This window comes from Chinchilla lanigera, unplaced genomic scaffold (genome assembly GCF_000276665.1).
Source record: "Chinchilla lanigera isolate Chin_1 unplaced genomic scaffold, ChiLan1.0 scaffold00049, whole genome shotgun sequence".
Classification (NCBI taxonomy): Eukaryota; Metazoa; Chordata; class Mammalia; order Rodentia; family Chinchillidae; genus Chinchilla; species Chinchilla lanigera.
This window is the reverse complement of record NW_004955450.1, coordinates 7,533,020-7,555,783: the sequence shown is the minus strand read 5'-3', so window position 1 is coordinate 7,555,783 and position 22,764 is coordinate 7,533,020. Positions and strand designations below refer to the sequence as shown.

At 54.5% G+C, this 22,764-nt stretch overlaps 1 protein-coding gene across 2 annotated transcripts in view; it reads left to right on the top strand.

The window, feature by feature from the left end:
• The window catches only part of Coro2b (coronin, actin binding protein, 2B), a 50,597-nt gene that overhangs the window by 17,260 nt on the left and 10,573 nt on the right, over nt 1–22,764 (top strand). For both annotated transcript variants that reach the window (XM_005393674.2, XM_005393673.2), the window contains exon 2: nt 11,962–12,078. In XM_005393674.2, the coding sequence (XP_005393731.1) occupies nt 11,962–12,078 (117 nt within the window). The remainder of the gene's footprint in view (nt 1–11,961; nt 12,079–22,764) is intronic.

Here is a 22,764-nt window from a genome sequence, read left to right as displayed (position 1 = left end):
CCTCCCTTTCCTGTGGAGCCTCCACCCCCACCCTGGCCTCTCCTCCAGACTTTCCTGCTTCTGCACCCACCCTGAACTTGAGGCCAAGCAGGGATCTTTTTGTTGTGTTTGGTTTGGTTTTGGAGACAGGGTCTTGCTATTAGGTCAGACTGGTCTTGGACTATATAGTCCAGGCTGGCCTCAAACTCATGGTGATCCTCCTGTCTCAGCCTCCTGAGTGCTGGGATTGCAGGCTTGTGCCACCATACCCAACTGCTAGCAGTCTCGTTGGACAGGGAGCTGAGCCTGGGTCTGCCTGACAGCAGTGTATAAGACATGCTGGGCATGGTGGAAGTCTGTACTTCTAACTAATTGGGAGGCTGAGGCAGGAGGATTGCAAGTTGGAGGCCAACCTGGGCAACTTAGCAAGACCATGTCTCAGAATAAAAACATAGAAAGGGCTGGGGTATAGCTCAGGGGCAGAACACTTGCCTGGCATGTGTGAGGCTCTAGATTCAATCCCTAGCACCACAAGAAACGAGAAACAACCACGAAACTAACAAAATTTCTACTTCAAGGGCTGTTCAGAGAACATTGCTCACTCACACCTTCCAAGCATACTTAAAAAATAAAAAGGAGAGGCCTGCTGAGATTTCAGGAGTTGTGCTCCCAGTTTGGGATCCAGGAAAGTAGCCCCCCTCAGCCTCTCGGCCTCAGGGTCCCAAATGGGAGTCAGAGAGGCCTCTTCTGCCTCCCTTATGGTAGGAGGAATCCCTGACAAATGGCCCCAGAGGAAGCTGGGTGGTCCTGGCTTGGGGTCGCTGCTGAGGCAGTCTCAGCAGAGGCGGGGCTGGGGCTGGGGTCCTTCGCACACCCCTTCCTCACCAGGCAGCCTGGGGAGGGGGCTCGTCCCTGGGGGTGGTAGTGCGTGCGTGCGTGCGTGCGTGCGTGCGTGTGAGAGAGGGATCTGGTGTTTTACAAGTTGTCTTCTTTGAGCATGTGTCATTTTTGAAGTTAAAACCAAAGTTCTGGCACACAGAGGCCTGAGAGAGGGATCAGAGAGCAACATACTAGGCCTCCGGGCCCTGGGCCAGGGTCCTGCCACCCCAAAACCTGTCCCCAAGGGGCCGGGACAGTGTGGGGTGGGTGGGGGTGTGAGCTTGGTCACCCTGCGGTACCCCCTGCATGGCATTTGGATCAGACTCGCATACGGGCGTGTGTCCCGGCTGGAGATGGGGTCAGGTTCCGTGGACGGAGACATAACTGGGGACCCACATCGCAGGAAGGTGTAGGGAGGTGGCCAGCCTGGGGTCCCGGGGTGGCGCTTTTGCTCCGGGCCAGGGATCCTTCCCGTGGCAGCGAGCAGTGCCGCACCGCCCTCTGCTGGCGGAGAGTCGGTAGCACAGCTCCCTGGGCCACAGTGCGGAGGACCGGCTCTGCAAAGGCGAGGCCGCGCTGGGGTCTCCCCGCGCCCCCTGCATTTAGGAGAAGCGGGGCGCGTCCTCTGCACTGTCGCGCAGAAGGGCAGGCGAGGTCATGGGAAGCCCACGAGCGTGTAGCAAGACAGTGGTCCAGGGTGCCTGTCTCAGAGGACCTCACTCTCTTGCTGTGAGCAGGTCAAGACTGGTACTGACCTGGGTGCTGGGGAGGCTGAAACAGGAAGATCTCTGAGTTTAAGGCCACCCTGGAAGGCACAACGAGAAGAAAACAAAACAAAACAGAAGAGCAGCAAGGTGAAGCATCGAAGGAATGAATTCCTAATGGTGGAATTTCAGTGTCAGTCAACTGCAGAGCCAGAAAGACCTCGGGGAGGGAGGAGAAACCCGCCTCTCCCTCGTGAGCCCGTCGGTCCTCGGGCTGGCAGTCAGCGCGGCATTGTTCTCAGCTCCGCGAGCCACGCTTTACTTGGGAAATAGAGCAGAAGGTAATCCGAGGAAGGCAGCCACGGGGTTGAACACACTTCAGGACCCGCGTGAACTGAGAGTTTGTGTCCCCTTCCGCGCGCTCAGAACCCCCTCCCACAGCGGTTCCCCCTCTGCCGCGGGGCATGGGTTGTTGGGAGGATTTCACAGTGCCTTGAGCCAAGGAGCAAGCTCGGGCGGTTTCCGCTGCTCCACCTTCGGACCCGAGCCTCCCCCAGGCCTGGAGCAGCGGTGCAGACAGCGCAGGGGTCTGGGAAGGCCGTGTGTGCGGGGCGGGGGCGTGTGTGGAAGGGACAGGTGATGTCCTCGACGCTGGTTATCTCCGTCTCGGTGCTGTGCGCCCCCGCGTGAGTCCATCACCCTTCTGAGTCTGGACTCCAGGAGGCAGGCAGTAACACCAGGCGGGGTTTGTGTGACCCTGGCCCCCTCCCTCCCTGTGGCTTCGTGGTTAGTTAGATCACCTCTGGGTCTGCGCAGAGCCGGTCGATGTCCCGGCTCCCGCTGCAGCGCTGGGCGGGTGGAAGTCCGCCCACCTGGTCAGCCCAGGGCCCTGCAGCACAAGTGCAGCCTGGAGGAGGAGGGACCCCGCTGTCCGCCTGTGGGAGCCCTCTCTGCCCTCCTCCCCGACACCCTCTCAAGGCAGCCTCAGGCCTCCGAGGCAATAATGGGGAGAAGACAGAGGCTGCTTCCCTGGGGACGCCCAGGTCAGAGGCACCGCCCCCATTGCCTATGGGGCCTCCCAGCTGCCTGCACACTGCTAGGAACCTTCTGGGATTGTCTCGCCGAAGAGGAACGTGCTGGTAACCTCTAGGGGAAAGCAACCCACACTCTGAAAGAGCGGAGGAGGAGAAGCAGCAGGGTGAGGCCCACAGATTCACAGAAGGCCGCACACGTTGTGAGTGGTCCCCTCTCAAGTTGTGCAGTGTACAATCCAGGCAACTGTGCCAAGGCTCTGATTAGGCTCACAGCGTAGGCATCATTAAGGCAACAGAAACTTACTGAGCGCTTCCCATGCGTTGAGCAGGCTTCCAGACTCTGATGGAAACTAAGGCTTGAGTTTTGGCCCTGCCTCTGGGTGCTTTGGTCTCACTACGAGTCAGTCTCCTCGTCTGTATAATGGATGTGACAAAACCCGCTTGGTGAGATGCTGCCAGTGACTAACCAAACAGCACCTCGGTCCGGGTCTAACACATGACGGACAGAGCCTCAGGACTTGACAACGGGGCTGTCACAAAGAGGTTTTAGGGAGACAGGTTGGTCAAAGCTGGGGGGAAACGCGGGTCACGGAATGGGGAGGAGTCAGAGATGTCTCCCAGAGCAGGAGCTGGGTGCCCCTGAGGGGTATTGAGGGCTCACAGGAGGCGGGGTCTGGGCTTTCTGAGGAAGGCACCATAGAAAAGGGAGGGAGGTGAGGCTGTGAGGGCCCTGAGGACCACCTGACTTGGGGTGGTCCATGTCCTCCTGAACTGAGGCAAACAATTCTCTCTCCCAGATGTGGGACACAGTAGGCAAAAAGTGGATCATCAAAAGGTTGGCATTGGGGTGGGAGAATCTGATTGGTCAAACCCAGTCATGTGCCCCGTCCCTGAGCAGCAGAGGATGCTGGGTAGGTTTCCAGTTTCCCTTGTGTGAGCTTCACCAGAGTCCTCCCGATCTAGAAGGGGTTTGGGGGCCCCAGTGCTGACAAAACCAGAAAGTGGTCACCAGACCCCAGAATATACCAAAGGAGGTGAGGATCAAAGTGATCTTTACAGAAGACCAGCCTCACCCTGTTAGAAGACTCTGGAGCCCCTGGGGGCCATGACGAGGTGGCCCTGCTGAAGAAGGCGCAGATGTGAGGGCATTTGTGGGGATTCTCTCAGCAGAGGCCCCGGGGAGTTCTCTCTGCATACAGAGAGGTGCAGGAGCCTCAGAGGTGCAGCCAGGGACTCTGACATCAGCAGCTGTCAGGGCTCTGGGGACGGCGTGATACCAGCAGGCGCTCAGACCTCATCTTGGGTTTGCCTTTTGTGATCAACCAGCTGGGACTCCCTGGACTTCCGGGCCCAGGCAAGACCCAGTGAGCGATTAGCAGTGCCTGCTAGCGAAGCCAAAGGCCCAGAAGCGGCACAGAGAGAGACTCCTCCAGCGATGCACAGCTGGGAGCAGCAGAGCTGAGGCAGACGCCAGGTCTCCTGCCGGGCAGGTGCCTGCTCTTCGCACTGCGACAGGGTTCTGGGTAAAGATCACCCTCCAAGAAGGGGCGCTGCCAGAGACATGCGGAGTGGGGGTGTCCCAGGAAGAGCGTGAAGCACGGGACCCCTCTTCTCCTCTCCCACCTGATGAGCGATGGAAGGAGGCTGCCACGCCTCCAAGCTGCGACCCAGGGGCCAGCTCCTGACCTTGGCTGAGCTCTGCCGGCTCAGAGCCACCGGTCACGGCAGGAGCACACTGGTTCTTGGGATTTTCTGCCTGAGCCAGAGCTGTGCTTTTCTCATTGGAAAGCAAGCAACGCGCTTTTTCCCACGCCTGGCATCGTGACAACAGGTATTTGGGGCCTCTTCTTAAATACCCGCAGCAGTTGGAGTTCTGTGCGGCCACTCTTGCCCCACAGTGTGGGACTGGGACGTTGGGACTCTCGCTTCCCCCGCAGGCCCCCCACCCCCTCGCTCTTGAGGCCTTGAATGCTGGGAAGCAGGGGCTTCGCCGTCTAGGACAGGGGCAGCCCGCCCCCTCTGTGTGCAGCCGGGTCTCCCCCCAGGGGGGCAGCGGGGCTTCAGACAAGGTCCCAGGCAGGATCTGGTCACAGGGCCACCCCCTCTGTGTTGTCTCATGACCTTCACAAGGCGGGCGCTGGCTCCGAGCCCCGTGTCTCTCATGTGTCACACAGGGAGGGGAGCCTCAGCTGTCCCACCTGTCCCGCCGGGCCACAGGTGGCAGAGGCCCCTGCCCCGGAGTTAGGGCACAGAGCAAGGAAAGGTCGTCTGCCTGCCCCTCTGGGGTCAGGGGAGCAGCGTCTGGAATCAGGAGCCTGAGGACAGCGTGGTGTCTTCACACCCTGGCCCTGGGACTTCTCTGTGACTTCGTCCTTCTCCCTCAACGTCCCAGCTGGGCTGGGCCTTCTGCATCTCGGGCATTATCTCTGGCTCCCACAGTGCCGCTGTCTTGGATGTTACGTGTGATAGCGCTCTGGAGCTGCTCACCCTTCTGCCATGGGTCAAACGACTGTCTGTGCCCCTTCATACCCTGCAAGAGTGGCTCAGGACACCGGGGCCCTGGCAGCGTGTGCACCTCTAAGGGCCTGGTCTCCAAACCCTGCTGCCCACTGAAATCTCTTGGGGAATCTTTTCTTTTTTGGTTAGACAGGGTCTCGCTATGTAGTTCAGGCTGGCCTTGAACTCCCTAAGGAGCCCAGGCTGGCCTTGAACTTGCAGCGATCTTCCTGCTTCAGCCATGAGTGCTGGGATTGCAGGCCTGCACCATCATGCCAAGCTCATAGGGAATCTAAAAAGTGAGCCAGGTGCAGTGGCACACATCTATAATCCCATGTATTCTAGAAGCCGAGGCAGGAAGATTAGAAGTTCAAACCCAGCCCGGGCAACTTAATGAGACCCTTTCTGGAAATGAACTAAAAAGGCCTGGGGATATAGAGCAGTTTTCTGTCCTGTACAAGGCTCTGGGCTCTATCCCCAGTACCAAAGCAAACACCACCCTGCTGGCTGCATGGATAAGGGCTGCAGTTTCCTCGGTGACTGCTGGGTGCTTATCTTCCCTGGTGACTGTAGACTGTCGCAAGGTTTGGAAGCAGCATAGGTGGAGAAGAGAGACCAGGTGGGAAAGGAGTGATGAACTTAGGGGCCTCAACTGAGCCCCCGGCCCCTGGGGAGCCACAGTAGGGACACTGAGGTTCTGCTCCTGGTTTCTCACTTCTCCCGGATTTGCCTGGTGTCTAACCCCCCACCCTGATGACACAGGATCCGGTGCAGCAGGGAGGACACAGGGCTAGGTGCCTCTGTGGCTCCTTGACTGCCGGCTGCGCCACCTGTATCCAGTCTCAGGGCTCAGTTTACTCATCTATAAAATGGGTCCTCACGGGAGGTAAGAAGGATGTGATAAAACGTTATAGGGCTGTCACAGGGAATAAATAAGCCCTATAAATTGCCTAGCATAGCACAAGGCCTGGCACTTCATAAGCATGAGTCAAATAGTCTGATCACCACACTGTTTCTCATGGTCAGTGCTGGTCTTGCCATCCCGTCTTTGCAGCAGCCAGCTGGTGTGAATTCTTACCCTGGCACGCCAGCAGCAAGGCACTGTGTTTGCACACGAGCAGGCTCCGTGTAGCAGCCACTGAGGAGGAGCACAGAACATCAGGGCAGGGCCTGGGATTCTGAGGAGCCCAGAGAGGACGGGGGCTGTGTTCAAGGTCACCCTGGCAGTGGGTGCCGGAAGCGGGCATGAAAACCCTACCTCCTGCGTGGGTGCTTTTCCGCCTCGCTAAGCTGATTCTCCAGGTAAGAAAGCATTCTGCTTCCATGTACAAATTTCCACTCTGCAGTGACGGAGGATTCCAGGAAGCTGCAGCTGCAGTGCGGGTTGTTTTGAAATGGTCTCATGCTCGCAGTTTGCTGGGTTCCGGTGCAGGCTGGACAGGGCTCCGTGCACCCCCGCCGCCCCCCGCCTCCCCCCGCCTCCCCGGGCAGCCTGCAGGGTGGGCTCCACCCTTGAATCACAGCGCTGAAGCCTTTCCCAGGGAGGGCTGGGCACGGCAGTCGTGTGCACTCCACATGCGCTCAGAGACCCACTCTCAACGAACTGCATCATTTTATTCAATTCTGAGGATCTCTCTTTCCCTGCGAATCAATCACACGTACAATCGCATGCACTCATGTGCCGCAAAAGCCTGTGAACCCTGGAAGTCTGCGCCCCGTTCCTTTAAGACCCGTTTGCCTGAAACCGATCAAGGCTGTGGGTTGTTGATTTTTGAAAAATGACATTGACTAATAAAAATGTTAAATATTGGGGCTGGGGGTGTAGCTCAGCGGCAGAGTGCTTGCCTAGCATGCACGAGGCCCTGGGTTCCACCCCAGCCTGGAAGGGGAAAAAATTAAATGTCATATAAAAGAACTAAAAGCCATTAGCGATAGCCAGCTAGCCAGAGGTTGCCATTATTAATATTTTTCATGTATTTCATTTCAGTTTTGTACGGTTTTTAGCCATAGGGATCATTTTATTCCTATGCCTCGATTCTGTTTTACTAAATGTTAGCTCTTTAGCAACTCCCAGGCACTAAATATTCTCTGGATATATGATTTTCAGTGACCTCATGCTATTCTGTTATGCTGTAATTCCTTTAGGCAGAGCCTTAGCTGGGCATTTATTAAATCGTTCCCTATTACAAATCACTCAGCAGTGGCTGTCTTAGTGTGCTCCTCTGTCGATTTCCCTGGAGGTCAGTTCTGGAGTAGGACTGCCGGTCAAAGGCCAGGAATCTTTTGAAAATTTTGGAGGGCTCTTGTCAAATGGACAATGGAAAAATTGCCCTCCTCCGTGGCCCACGGCTCGACCTCTCCCCAGCTCCTAGGTGGGGTGCCCCTCCCCTCAAACTCCGTGACTGGCGAGTGGAGTGATTTGCGGTAGGAGCAGATCTGAGTGCTGGGGACCCCAGGAGAGGAAGCAGCTGCCATCCAACATTTGCCCTTGAAGGGGCTGGATTTGCTTTTCAAACACGCAGGGTTAAGGCCCCCGAAACAGTGTGAACTCCTTGAGACTCAAGGTGCTGGGGAACAGGCTTCCCTACTCTATCTACCCAGCCCACACTGCTAAGCCCCTGCCTCCCTCTGAGGCTTAAGGACCAGCGGGCAGGATGGGCCCTGAGTCCTGAAGACCTTCTTCCCCCAGGGACAGTTCTGGGAGCTGACTGCCTAAACAGACATTCTAATATTGTGTCACACTGGAAAATCTTTGTTGCTGTCGTTTGAATAGTTTTCTTTTCAGTACTGGGGACTGAGCCCAGGGCCTTCTCATTGAGCTACTTCCCTGTCCCCTTTTTATTTTATATTTTGAGACAGGGTCTCACTAAGTCACTAAGTTGCTCAGGCCGGGTTCAAACTTGCAGTTCTCCTGCCTCAGCCTCCCGGAGTTCAGGGAATATAGGTGTATGCCGCCGTGCCCAGCTCACACTGGAAAATCTTGACTGCATTCCTCAGAAGCTCTCTAACCCTATGTTCTCTGAGCTGTAAAATGGGATTGTCACGGGGATTAAATGTGGTCACATTTAGAACTCTGTCTGAATTTGATCATATACCTGTCGCATATTAATAACTGCTATTCCTGTTGGCAGTGGTGTATTAGTATTAAGTGTGAGAAGGAAAAATCTCAGCAGGTAGGAGCCAGGCTTTGGAGCCAGCCAGACAGGTCAGGGTTTGGTCTCTACTAACAGCCCCTGGATAGAAATGAGTGGTACAGGGGCTGGGGATTTAGCTCAGCGGCAAAGCACCTGCCTGGCAAGCGCAAGGTCGTGAGTTCGGTTCCTGGTACCGGAGAAAAAAAAAAAAAAAAAAAAAAAAAAAAGAATGGTACAGCAGAGGCATTTGTAGGGGCTTGGGGACAGCTGGGTCTGCCTTTTTTTTTTTTTTTTTTTAACTAATTCAGAAGAAGCTTCCTTTAGGACATCTACGCAAGTGTTTCACTTGCCTGCTCTTCAGTTTTTATGTCAAAATTGGAAATGTGCAGTTCACAGAGGCCAATAGCACTAAATCTCAGGGGCTGCAGGCAATGAGGGTTTGCTCGTGCCGGCTTGTGAGAGCCTGTTGCACAGTTCTTAGGATTTTTGAAAGCTGAGTTTTAGGCACAGCCTTTATTAAAAATTGAAGTCCATTAACTTGCAATTAAATAAATTGTAGTAAAACAGAGTCACTAATATTAAAAATTCATCACTTCCTAATTGTTTTACTCCTCACCGTGTTCTGGAAGTCCTGCTGCTGTTGCGTGCGTGTGTGTGTGTGTGTGTGTGTGTGTGTGTGTGTGTGTGGGACGTTGTGTACTGATCATACTACACTATCAAGAATCTGTCCTCACTCTGTGCTCGGGGGCATCAGCTCTTTAACCTGAATGGAGAGATTCTGGGGAGATTTTATTTGTACCGCTGAAGCCTGCAGACGCTACAGAGCCTGGTCTTTTCCTCCTGGACACCCAGTGAAGCACCTGTCAGCTTGTCACCGCCTGTGACCTCAGTCCTTGCCCCACGTGGCTGTGCTCACCCGGTTTCCTACTCCCCAAAGTAGTGACTTTTATGCCTTTGCTGTTCTTTCTGTACTTATCCCATACTTTTAATTACATGCTTTTACCACTGGGTCTTGATGTTTATTTATTTGTTTTCTGAGAGAGGGCTCCACTAGATAGTTTCAGGCTGGTCTTGAGCTCACTATATAGCCCAGGATGGTCTCAAACTCACAGTGATCCTCCTGCCCCAGCCTTCCGAAGGCTGGGATTACAAGCGTGTGTCTGCAGCTGGATACCACTGTCTTGATGTTTTAAGTCTTAGACACTTCCCCCTGACTTCCTGCGACGGAAAGTGAGATCGGGCCTCCTTCCAGCTCTGCCCTCCTCTGAGCTCTACACACTCTTTCCCTGTCTCTGCCTTCCCAGTCAATTGTAATATGATGTTTGTTTAAATAAATACTCAAGATTTACATTATTGTGACTATGGAAATATTATACACAAATCATTATGTACTGTGACTACATTAATTTTCTTATACAACATTTTCTTTCCTGGAGTTAATAATTGCTTTTTTTTTTTTTTTTTTTTTTTTGAGAGAAGGTCCCTATATGTAGCCCATGCTGGTCTCAAACTTGCAGTGATCCTCCTGCCTCAGCCTTCTGAGTACTGAGATTACAGGCACGTGCTACCATGCCTGGCAATAATTGTATTTTTTAATATCCTGAACTTATCTATAAAAAGTGTTTTTCAGGGAGGCACTTTTGCCACTGAGCTATATCCCTAGCCCCAAAAAGTGTTTTTTGGACTTTTTTTCAGCAATAGAACTCATCTTTCAAATAAAGTTTTGTGTGGAAGCTTACTAAAAAAAAAAAACAAGGAAATCAGAGCTGCCAGGTTGAAAGGAGCCCCTTCCCTTCAGGGTTGCTGCTTGCAACCAAGCAGATTGTGCCTTGCAAGGACCTTAGCGTCACCAACCCCATGAATATCAATGGGACTCAGTCACAAAGGCTGCATGAGGGAAAATGCATAGGAGTGGGAAGGAGTTCACCTCAAAATCTGCATGCCACCCCAGGGTCACTCTTTTTTTTGGCTTTTTGAGACAGGGTCTTGCTATGCAGTTCAGGCTGGCCTTGAACTCACTGTGTAGCCCAGGCTGGCCTTGAACTCACAGCGATTCTCCTGCCTCAGCCTCCTGAGTCCTGGGATTACAGGCATATGCCACCATGCCCGGTGCTGTTTTGTTTTGTTTTGCTTTGCTTTGCTTTGCTTTGCTTTGCTTTGCTTTGCTTTGCTTTGTTTGAGACAAGGTCACACTAGGCAGTGCTTGCGGGGGATAGCTTTGAGGGCTACACAGTGAATTCAAGGCCAGCCAGGGCTGCTTAACAAGACCCTGTCTCAACACACACACACACACACACACAAACTAATGCACAGGTTTGTGGTGAGAATTCAAGATAACATGCAACCCCAATGAATCCCAAGGTGACCTGTGGCTTGGACTCTGCTTCAAGTTTCATTTAAGAAATCCCGGTCTAACAGCTCCGGAGTAATCGGAGAAGACTTTGCAGCCCTGCCTGTGTCCGGGTGGAGTGCGGGGAAAGTTCTCACCCAGGGCGGATGAGGCCGGCACTCCCCACCCCTGTCAGCCCGGTCGAGCCCCCGACTCTGCCCTCTCCTTGCCTGCAGTTTTCTCCAGGCTCGCTACTCCTCGCCCATCCTGCACCGCCGTGTCCCTAAGACGGAATGCGGAAGGGGGCGCCGGGTGGAGAGGGTTCGCGCGATGTACGCGCTGAAGCAGCTCAGGCCCCATCTCCCCGCAGGCGGCAGACAGGGACTGTGGGAGCCGGGCAGGAGCCCCGCCCCATCCTTCGGATGTGATGAAGACCACTAAGCACTCCGCTGAGCCAGTCGGTCACGCAATCTGCACCGCAACGCTGAGAAACAGGTGTTGCTAGGTGTTGCTAGGTGTTTTAGAAACGAGGCAACTGAGGCTCGCAGGAGTCCAGTGGGCTCCCAAAGCCACGCAGCTAAAACGTAGCAGAGCTGCGGTTCAAACAAACCCTCTGACTCCGAAGACTCGGCTTTGGGCCACGAGGCACTGCGTACGGTTGTTCCAGATGCACACTGAGCCAGGATGCCCAATCACGCGATGGACTCAGATTCTTGCCTCTCTGCTGACTCGGGACCCAGCTCCCTGCGGAGAAGCCGGGAGAGTGGGGTCGGCTGTGTGTGGTGTGCGCCGCTAGGGCTGCGCCCACTGTACCGCACATGTTCCTGGGGGCAGGAACATCGGGGCTTCCCCCGCTTCCACTTGAGGAGGGCCGGTTCGCTGCGGTCTTCTTTGGTCGGGTCGGGGCTGAAGACAAACACAAGGGCCTTCCAGTTCCGTTGTTCCCTCGGCTGGACTCACGCTAAAAGCAACAGCAGAAGTCCTACAGGAAGTGACCCAGACTGTCCTGAATGGGGGCACCTGGGATCCCCGAGACGAGGCACTCAACGCCACAGACCAGGCCCACGGCATTTATTGGGATGATCTATTAACAGAGGGTTGAGGGGTGACTTGCATGGGACAGCAGGGGGACAGCCCTTCTCGCAGGGCGTGCCGGGGTCAGAGGTCAGGGGGTGGGGCGTGCACGGAGTTTGATGCCTCGGGTGCTGCCTGTGCCTGGAAAGGTCAAGGCGCCCCCTGGCCTGGTGGGGAAATCCTGCAGCCCGGGTCTTGAGCATCAAGGAACGCTGCCTCTGAAAGTGTGGGGAGGGGCGGGGGGATCCCGCCCCAGCTGAGAAGCCAAGCAGAAGGGTTGTTTTTTCTGGGGCTGGCCAGCTGACTTCCCGGTGTGTCTTTCTCCTCTGCAGACAGGCAGGATCGAACCCAACTACCCCAAGGTGTGCGGCCATCAGGGTAACGTGCTGGATATCAAGTGGAACCCCTTCATCGACAACGTCATTGCCTCGTGCTCGGAGGACACGTCGGTGAGCCACCCGCCCGAGGGTGCTACTCCACTTCCCCTCTCTGCCCCGCCCCCCTGTCCCCGCTGTCCTCCCGGACAGCCCCAGTGGGAGGGCAAACTGAGTCTGGAGGCGTTGACTTTGTGGGAGACTTAGAACAAACCCGGCAGGTGCATGGGGACGCACTGTGCTCTCCGGAGGAGGAGGGCGGGAGGAAGGGGCGGAAGAAAACAGCTCTGAAGAGGTGTGCACGGGCGTCTCGCAGGCTGGGTGCAGCGAACATCCCCTGATGTGTGTTCTGGAAGCTATGGCTTCCGGAGAAAGGCACTGGGTGGACAGGACTGTTGCGAGTTATCTGAGGACCCACACTGATGGCTTGGAATCGAACTCTGCGCATTTCTTCCTTCACGGCAAGAGAGAAGAAATAGGAGAGGAGACCCAGGAAGAGAGAGCTGGGAGAGAGCAAGGAGGTAGAGATGGCAGGGAACGAGGGACTAAGGAGTCCAGGGAGAGCTGCAGCTGTCCCTTCCTCCTGGGCTCCGCTGCAGTCAGGGCCGCAGCAGGGCTGGGGGTGCTGGTCTAGCTCAGGGCTCTGGACAGGCCCCTGCTGCCCGCTCCCCGCTGGCCCTGACCTGCCCCTGAATGCCAGTTCACAAGCAGATTTCACCTCATGCTCCGAGGGCAGCCCAGCTGGTGAGGAGCCGGGTGTTCCCAGGCCAAGGAGGAGCCATCCTTCATTCAGGCTACAGCGAGAGCTCTTTGGCCTAGGCTGAGGACAGGCCATGTTCCCAGGATGCTGGAGCTGGAAGAGCTGTGTCTCTTGTCTCCTCAGACTAGACTGTGATCTTCGGAGGGCAGAGACCATGCCCCGGGTGGCTCTGAACCCCAGGCATCCAGCAGAGGGACCATTGGTACTGTCTATGGTTGGGTGGGTGGGTGGATGGGTGGATGGATGGTGGATGGCACCTCATGGATGCATGGGTGCATGAACCGATGGATGGATGGATGCACGTGGATGGATGGATGGATAGGTGGGTGGATTCATGGATGGATTCATGGACGGATGGACGTAACATGAATATGGGGATGCATGATGTGCGGATGAGTAGCTGTACAGACTATGCATGAATGGGCAGATGGATGAATGGATGGATGACTACGTTGATAAAGAGCTGGCTGGCAGGGCATGTCGGTGAACACCTGTAATCCCAGCACTCAGGAGGCTGAGGCAGGAAAATCATCATGTTTCAGGCCATCGTGGGCTACATGGGCTATATCATGAGTTCAAGGCTAGCCTGCACTGCAAAGCAAAACATTGTCTCAAAAGTGTGTGTGGGGGGAGCTGAATGGATGGATAACAGGCGAATGGGTGGGAGGAAGGATAACTGGAGGGGAATGGATGGAATGATAAATGAATGAGCGAGTGGGTGAATATGGCCCAATTAATCAATTATCCAAAGAAAGAAAATCCCAGGAGAGCCTCCATGCCTCTTGGGGGTGAGGCCAGCTGGCACAGAGGGCACATGGAGAGTGGGGGGCGGGGGCCAGGAGAGGGGCGTGGGCTTGGCAGCTGCTGGCCATCACAGCCCGAAGTCAGCTGCAGAGGATTCCCGGGAGCGGCAGCTGCAAGGGAGAGAGCGATGGGAAGATGGCCTCCCAGGTTTCCTCGCTTTCTGCAGCAGCCGCAGAACCAATGTGATGTGAGGAAGCAGTCAGGGGCCAGGTCACGGGAAGAGCAGAGCTGCAGGAGGGTGGGCCTGAGGAGACAGCCAGGGAGGTGACAGAGCTAGAGGAGCAGAACCTGCTTCCTGGGCTGTGAAGGAGGCGGGCAGAGCTTGTGGGGGCTGGGGAGCTCAGTGGTCACCTCAGGAAAGGACAGAGCTCTGCAGGGAGGCAGGAGCCTAGGCCCAAGTGTGACAAACACAGCTGGCTCTGTCCCAGCCTGTGAGGTGTTAGACATCTGTCACCAGCCAGCAGGAAACAGATGCCCCTGAGACTTACGGCTCCTTCATCCACGGTGGGCCAGGTACCTGACATACATTTATGTGAAGCTTTGGGTCCCCTTGAGACAGGCACTGCCACCCCCAAACTGAGGGTCTAAGAACAGGTCCCACGCAGCAGGGAAGTGGAGGAGCCCGTTTCACCCGGGCTGCTGCCTCTACCAAATTCTATCACCAGAGGAACCAACACAGGTGCTGGGTGTGGTGGCTCATGCCTGTAATCCCAGCTACTTGGTAGGCTGAGGCAGGAGTATCTAAAGTTCCAAACCAGCCTTGGCAACTTAGTGAGACCCTCAGTGAGCTGGGGGAGGGGTGAAGCCGGTCTGTTTCCTGCCGCCCGCATCCCGCATCCTGCATCCCATATCCCTGTCACTGCCTGACTCCGCCTTCGGTTGGATAAGCTGGGCATGAGATACTCCTAGGAGCTCGGACCTGGCTGTGAACTGTACATGTTCGAGGGATCTAGGTTGTGTGCAACAAAGGCACAAGCAGGTCTGTGCCTAGCCTGGTGCCTGGCATGGAAGGGCAAGCAGAAGGCCGTGCACAGGGCAGGAGGAGGCGTTACTCTTGACCAGGGCGCAGGGAGAAGGGCGACTTTGGCAGAAAGAGTTAATCATCCCAGGAAGAGACCCAGGGGCCAAGGCCTGAGGGAAGTAACAGGGTGCTGAGAGGCCAGAGAACGGGCAGGGGCGGCTGGGACCGGAGAAGGGAGGACGGGCCACAGGCTGGGCGGCTGGATTTGGAGCTGGCACCTGTGCCCTCCCGGGCAGGCCGAGTATAAGCCAAGGTTCGGGGGCCGGGGGTGGAGCCGTGAGGACCGTAGCTGTGTACAGGCTGGGAGTCCCGGGGTGGGGGTCCTGGGGGAGTGCAGGGAAAGGACAGGCCAGGGGACATGGGAGGGAGGAATGCAGGGCCGCTGATCCAGAGACAGGAGGTTAGGTCTTGATCAGGGAGAACTAAGCTCCACGCCAGCTGCCAGGCCAGCTGCAGGGGCTGGGCTCCCAGCCCCACCGGGTGTCGGCCTGGCCTCAGCCTGAGGACCTTGGCCCTGGAGCCACCGGGGCCTGAGGTCCCAGCCCCACAGAGTGTGTGCCCTTGGCGGGTCCCTGTCCTGTGTTTACAGGGGAGGAAACGGGCTCAGAGACATCACACACTCAGGAGTGGTATCATCACACACTCACCCTGTCCTCTCTGCACGGCTGTGCTGGGCCCCCCCACCCCTGCCCGCCCCTGTTCCTCCAGCTGGGCCACCTCGCTCCGTCTGTGCCCCTGGATCCCTCCACCCTCAGATCCCGCGTGGCCAGCTCCAAGGGCATGCAGCTTGCTGTCCCAAAGCAGGGTTAGGAGGATGGCAGGTGGGTGACCTATGCCAGGCCTGTGTTCTGGACCAGGCTCCCAGAGGGGCAGGAAGAGCAGCCCTTGCAGGGGTCTGGTGTCCCCCAGGAGTCCCTGCTGGCCCTTCCAGCCCCCACTGCCCTTGCTGGTCTGAGCACATTTAGAGGACATGCAGGGGACTCACTGAGCACTGCTCCCAAGGTCCTTCCTGGACCTCATGCCTGAGACACCCCAGGAAACCCATCTCCGCCCTGAGGCTCACCTCCCTGCTGCCCTGGGGTCGTGTGCGTCCTACAGAACGTGCTCTCTGTCCTGTGGGGTCCAGCGGCACCTCCCCAAGCCCTTGCCTGGGGCCTCCGTCCTGGGAGGCTAGGGGCTGTAATTCTCCCTGGCATCTGGCAGAATCCAGCTCTTCCCGCCACCGGGTGATGTCACCTATTGTTGAGGCCTGTGCTTTTTATAGCTTCTGCCGCAGCTAGGGAGGGCGCTGGCAGGCAGGCAGGCAGCAGGGAAGGGCGCTACCCCTTCCAAGCCTTGTGCTACTGGGGCTGCTCCGGGGGGCTGCAGCCGCAGAGAGAAGGAGAAAGGAACACTGACAGCTCAAGGAGAAGGGGCGCGTGATCCCAGGAGGGGAGGAGGGAGAGAAGGAAGAGGCTCTGTCCCTGGTGGCCACGCTCAGCATCTTTCTCTTGACTTCTATCCAAGCTCCTCCATCCCACAGAGATCTGATCCCACCCCTGCCCCCAGGAGCTGGGGGTGGGCCTGGCCAGGATGCCAGCCCTGCTGGAAGTTGCACACACCCTGCCTCCTGCCACCCCACCCCCAGCGGAAGAACCAGAGCCTCTGGCTGCTGAGGAGAGCTGGGGAGGACGATGACCGTTGTGGAAAACCATGGACCTCAGTGCCACTGAGAAACCAGCAGTGTGGCTCAATGGTCAAGCCAGGACGGCCGGGTATGGTGGCGCACGCCTGTAATCCCAGCACTCAGGAGGTTGAGGCAGGAGGATCATTGCAAGTTCGAGACCAGCCTGGGCTACAAAGTGAGCCCAAGGCCAGCATGAGCTGCATAGTGAGAACCTGTTTTAAAAGGACAAAAACAACAAAATAAAACAAGCCAGGCTTAGGTGTTCATAGGTTTAAATCCTAGCTGTGCCACTTCCTGGTGCTCCTTCCGTTGTATTCCTTTGTGTTTTCTTTTTTTGTTTTGGTTTTTAGGGTCTCACTGTGTAGCCCCACCTTAAGATTGCTGTGTCACCCCGGCTGAGATGCTCCTGCCTCAGCCTCCAGAGTGCCAGCATCATGGGTGTACACCACCACACCCAGCTAGATTTTATTCTTTCCTGGAGGAACTTCCTTTGCTGGTCTCTAAAAAAAAGACCAAGGAGGCTGATAGACACAGTCATCTGCTGTCACATAATGACATTCCTGTGAACCACTGACCGAACGCACAGTAGTGTTCCCATAAGATGATAATGGGACCAGAAAATTCCTACGACCTAGTGACACTGTGTTTCTCATAATGTCATAGTGCAGCGCGGTCCTCACGTTTGTGCTGCCGGTGTAAACAGATCCCTGCCCCTCGCTGCAGGTAGCATAACAGTCTAGCACAGGATAAATCACTGTTACTGGTTTATGTATCCCTTTGATGATACTTTTTATCATTATTTGAGTATGGACTCCTAATTACAGAATTGTAGAAGTTCACTACAACTAGCCTCAGGCAGGTCCTCAGGAGAGATTTCAAAAAGGCATTGCTGTCCCAGTATTTCGCCACTCCCGAAGGGCTCTTCCAGGGGGCAAGATCTAGAGGTGGAAGCCAGAAATATTGATGATCTTTAGCCGGGTGTAGTGGCGCACACCTGTAATCCCAGCACTTGGGAGGCTGAGGCAGGAGGATTGCCTGGAGTTTGAGGCCAGCCTGGGCTACATAGTGAGTCCAAGGCCAGCCTGAACTGCACACAGTGAGACCCTGTTTCAAAAAACCAAAATAAAGAGAGAAAAAAGAAAAACATGTAGATGATTTTACCCACATATGCCTAAGCTGCTGTGTGTATTTGTGTCTCTATTTGTAGCAAAAAGTTTTAAAAGGAAAATAAAACATTTTAGCAGTAAAGTGAAAGGAAACCGTTATGTTTGATACTGCCAAAAATACTTGGAATTAGTGCGTATACAAGTTACTGGCACTTCTTTATTCAACTTAAAAGTTACATGGCTGATAAATAACAATGTTTTAATTTTGAAAAAAAAGATAGGAAAAAGCTGATGCCCCAACAAGGGTCACTTCTGTTTATCCCTAGGGAAGGAAAGGAGGGGTTTTGCACCGCTGTGCGGTGCGTTTGTGTTTTCGGCTAAGTGCTAGTCCAAGAGAGGCGACAAGATTTTTTAAAATTGAAGGTTTATAAGGCGAAAACGTGGTGACAAATGGAGACCCATCTGCTCCTGAAGACAGAAAGCAGGTTTTTGTAAATGTGGTGCAGCCCAAGTGCAAGGTTTGTCATAAAGCCGTTGGTCACACAGTGTCCGCGGTCTCCCCGCCCCTCTCAGACCCCCCGCGACCCCCAGCCCCGCTGGCTCGGCCCACGGTCTGCGGCCTGCACAGGTGCGTCGCGTCTTCTCTTTTTTTTTGGTACCGGGAATCGAACTCAAGACCTCACGCTTGCCAGGCAGGCGCTGTGCTGCTGAGCTATATCCCCGGTCGCTGCTTCTTGTTTTTTAATGCCGTATTTTCACTGTGCCTCTTGACGTTTAGCTAGGGGTAGATACACAAAGACTGCTCATCGTGGCCTGCAGGATTGAACTGGGAAACGGGCTGTAGAGGTCCGAGGCCCGGGAGCCCTGGAGGCCCAGGGAGTCTCAGGGTGTAGTCGGGTGTCACGTGTAGGTGTGTGTGCGCATGCGTCGCACAGTGCAGTTCTCAGAGCGCGTCCAGGGATGACGCGACACCTGGCCCAACTGGAGCCAGCAGCTGCTGTGATCCTGGAGCAGAACGGCAGGCACAGAGCCCTCTCTGAGCTGGCAGAGCTGCGCTGGGACAAAAAGCCTGTAGCAGCCTCCCCCGAGCCCTCTCCTGTCCCCTGCTGGGCCAGCCTGGCCTCTCTTGTGGGCCCTCCTGCCTCTCTGGGCCTGATGTGGCTGTCTCCCCAAGTGGCCAGAAGTTGTGGCCTAGAAGAAGGTATGCGGGGTTCTACCCCATGTTCAGGGCAGTGATAATGAACTCAGTTTCCGGTAACAGGTGATAGGATAATCGGCAAGAACTGGGGAGATGAGAGGCCAGCAGCCTGGGGGCTCCCAGCAGACTCCTCCCAGCTCCTCTCCTCTCCCTGCAGGAGCAGAAGCACCTGAGCCCTTCACCCTGGGCCTCAGCTCTCCAGAGTGGTCAGATGAAAGCCCAGGGCCAGTGTACTGTGTACAGTTATACCAGATGCTTCTGGATGACCAAAATTCACTTACTCTCCCGTCCACCCAACACTATGCCAATCCAGTTTTTAGTGAATAAGAAGGGGTTCAGCTTCCGGTTTTATCCCTGGGATTTTGCCCACCATGAACTCCAGTGTTTCCTCTGAGCTCCTACCCTACATATACAAAGTAGTATCTGTCTGCTACAGCTGTGTAACAAGCATGTCCCCTAAATAGAACATTCACTTAGAAGCAGCATCATCAGAGGGACTAAATAGGCCTTGGTCCTAAGTCACTGAGTAACTTTGACCCTTGAAATGTCAGAAAGCAGAGATCCAATCAGATACTTCTATAATCATGAAAGGTGTGTGTGTGTGTGTGTGTGTGTGTGTGTGTGTGTTGAGGATCAAATGCAGGGCCTATTCCTGCTAGCCACCCTCAACCCAGCATTTTAAAGATGAAATTTAAATTTATGTCACATTCTATAAAAAGGAGACAAACTTCATACCATATGTATTCACTTCAGAGAGGGCAACAAAAGTAAAAATCACATCTACAGTTTGACCTATGCATAAGTTGTGGATAAGGCTTAAAATTAAGAAAGAATCCTTAGGTATCAGTAAGCGCTTCACCATGTTATCTCCCATCTCCGTGGCGACTGTGTGGTACGAGATTGACGCTCAGAAAGGCTGAGTAGCTTGGCCAAAGTCCCACAGCCATAAGGTTAGAGCCCGGATCTGCATGCAGTGTATGAAGCTGCATCTCCCCCGCATGTGTGTGTGCATGTGCGTGTGCGTGTGCGTGTGTGTGTGTGTGTAGATCTGTCTTATGGCTTTTATTAGCTGCCCTTCTCAGCTGTCTCCCCGACAAGACCACAGACAGTCTCCCCCAAACCTGCGTGGCACCCCATATTCTGCTGAATTGAATGTAACTGGTTAAGCAAGGCTCTGAGCGTGGCACTCAGGAAAGGGACAGTCCAGGGCCACTCCATCTCCCTGTCCCTTCCTTCCAGAAACCCTCTTGAGTTTCCTGTTGATTTCATGTCACTTTGGGCCATATCCGCGTGCTCCTCCCACATCCCAGCCACTCTGTCTGCAGCAAACCCCCAAAGGACCGAGTCCCTCCCTTTCTTGGTGACCTGGACCCACTGTGAGCTCCAGCTCCTCCCTTGGGCTCCGGCTGTGTCTGGAGTTGACTGTTTGCTGCTGCCAAGAGTGAGCAGAGTGGTCTCCGTGCAGCCCACGATAAACCAGAGAAATATGGGGGGGGGGGCGGTCGTGGGAGGACATTTGTGTTGGTGTGTGGCTGAGGACAGCGGGCCACAGGACGGGAAGGACTGGTATCAGGTGGGGACACAGCAGCCTGTCTCTCTGTCTGTGGGATGTCTGACCATCCGGGTCCCCCAAGCCCTGCCTGGGACCCTCCGTCTGACACTGCCAGTGAAAGCAGCTGTTTGGCCCCTGCCCCTGGCCCTTTGCTCCCTGACACTTAGGTCCAGGCCAGAGGCTGGAGCCTGGGTGGCACCTCACTGACCCACCATCCACAGAGCTGTCACCTCAGGAAACCAGTGCGGGCGACTCATGCCCAGTTTTGTTTGACCCATGGGCTCTCCAAGCACCACAGCTCCCTGTTTTTGACTTTCTAGACCAAGAGCCTCGGCGGGGTTACACGGCTCACACTCACTCAGGCTGAGGTCGCTCCCCCGCCCCGTGTGTCCTCGCCTCGCAGGGTGACCGAGGGACGCCTCTGTGAGCTGGGCTGCTCAGGTATGAGGTTGTCCTGGGGAACCCAGCCCACGCAGGGCATCTTTAGGCCCCTGTGGCAAGGTGTGATGCATGGCCTCTGGCTTCCTCTGCCGCCTGGCAGGCAGGCTGAGCCCCTGCAGCTTCCCCAGGAGCACTCATCACCCTCCTGTCTTCTCGCCCACCCTACATCCTCAGTCCAGCTTGTCAAACTTAGCCTGCACTGCTTCTTCTAAATGCACCCCCCTGGACCTGGGGTATAGCCCAGCAGCATAGCACCCGCCTAGCAAGTGCAAGGTTGTGAGTTCTACTCCCAATAACTTAAGAAAAATAAAATTAAAAAATGCACCTCTTTCAGGCCCTCCCTGCCTTGCACGGGGCTCAGTCCCTGCCAGGTCTCTGGGAGCTGGCGTTCTGTGGAGGGGCCAGCTGAGGAGGGTGCCTGATAAAGCCACAAGACCCACTCAAGGGCAGACAAGGGTGGCTAAAACCACCAGACGATGTCAGGCAATGCGGATCCAGACCACGGCCTTTTGGACCGATCAAGTGGACAAAAATCAGCCTGCCAGGCACTGCTCTGCCACTGAGCTACACCACCCCACAGATCAGCTGCGTCAGAGGTGCTGTTTTCGAGGCACAGACAGAAACTAGGGCAACCGTTAGGAGATGGCTCATCAAGGAACGTACTGTGCTTTTTGTTTTTTTATTGTATGCGAAGAATTGAACCCAAGGCCCTCACACTGACCCATATCCCTAGCCCTAGTTTTTATTTTTTATTTTGAGACAAGATCTTGCTAAGTCCCTAAATTGCCCACAGGGGCGAGAACTGTCAATCCTCCTGCCTCAGCCTCCCAGAGTGCTGGGATTACAGGCCTGTGCCTCTCCTCCTGGATAATAAAGGTTGCCTGTGTTCATCTTGAGACAGTCATACAACAGACGTCTCTCTGGCCAAATTGGATCTACACATAGTGCTACGGAAAGATGCCTGCCATCTCGGGTTACATGAAAAAACCAAGCTGAAGAACATTATGTTCTGGTATCCTTTCTGAGTAAAAAAAAAAAAATTGTGTGTATATGTAGTGTGTGTATCATGGTGTGTGTTGTGGTATGTTATGGTGTGTGTATGCAGTGTGTGTGGTGTATGGTGTGTTGTGTGATACCTGGTATGTAGTATGTGTGGTATATGTGTATATGGTGGTATGTGGCATGTATGTATGTAGTATATGGTGTGTGTGGTCTATGTGGTATGTGTGTGTGTGGTGTTTGATGTCTGATGTTTGGTGTGTATATGTGTGGTGATGTATGGTATGGTATGTGGTATGTATTGGTATGTGTGTACATGGCGGGTATGTGGCGTGCATGTATGTGGTACATGGTATATGGCATCCATATGTATGTGTAGTATATGTGGTAAATGGTATATGTGTGTGATATGTGGTGTGGTTTGTGTGATGTGGGTGAGGTATGTATGTGGTATGTGTATGTGTGGGATATATGTGTGTATATGGAGTGGGTGTGTGTGTATATGGTATGTGTTGTGCCGTACGGTATACATGTATGGGGTATGTGTTACGTGTGGTATGTGTGACATGATGTGTGTAATGTAGTGTGTGCTGTGTGTATGGTATATGTGGTATGTGTGTGTGTTGAATTTTACAGAGTGAAATTGGATCAAAGAGCATAATATAAATGCTTATATGGTTCTGATTAAAGATTGCCAAATTCAAACTGAATCCAGAAGAGCTCCTCTGACCTATGGTATGACTGATAGTGATCTATGAATTCCAGCTTAATCTGGAGTTTAGATTTTCAAAGGGATTTTTTTTGGTGGTGTTGTTTTTAGTTTTTTGAGATAGGGTCTTGCTGAGTGGTCCAGGCTGGCCTTGAACTCACAGCAGTCCTCCTGCCTCAGCCTCTTGAGTGCTGGGATTACAGACGTGTGCCACCCAGCGGGGCTCAGAAAGATTGTTTTACAGGTGTTCTAAATTGGGGTCACCTGAGCTCTTTTTGCCCCGTTACACTCTAATAAGACCGGTGATGTAAATAACGAGAATGCCGATCCCATAGATCATGAAAGTGCTCTGCACTTTGCAGTTTATAAGTAGTGGTGCAGATAATGATTATCTCATTTGATGCCACCAGTCGCACCAGAAGGAAAAGCAGGGCCAGGCCCCTGCCTAACACCTTTATAGCTGACTCAATGGAAACTTCGAGGTGGGCTTGGCTTGAGTGACCGC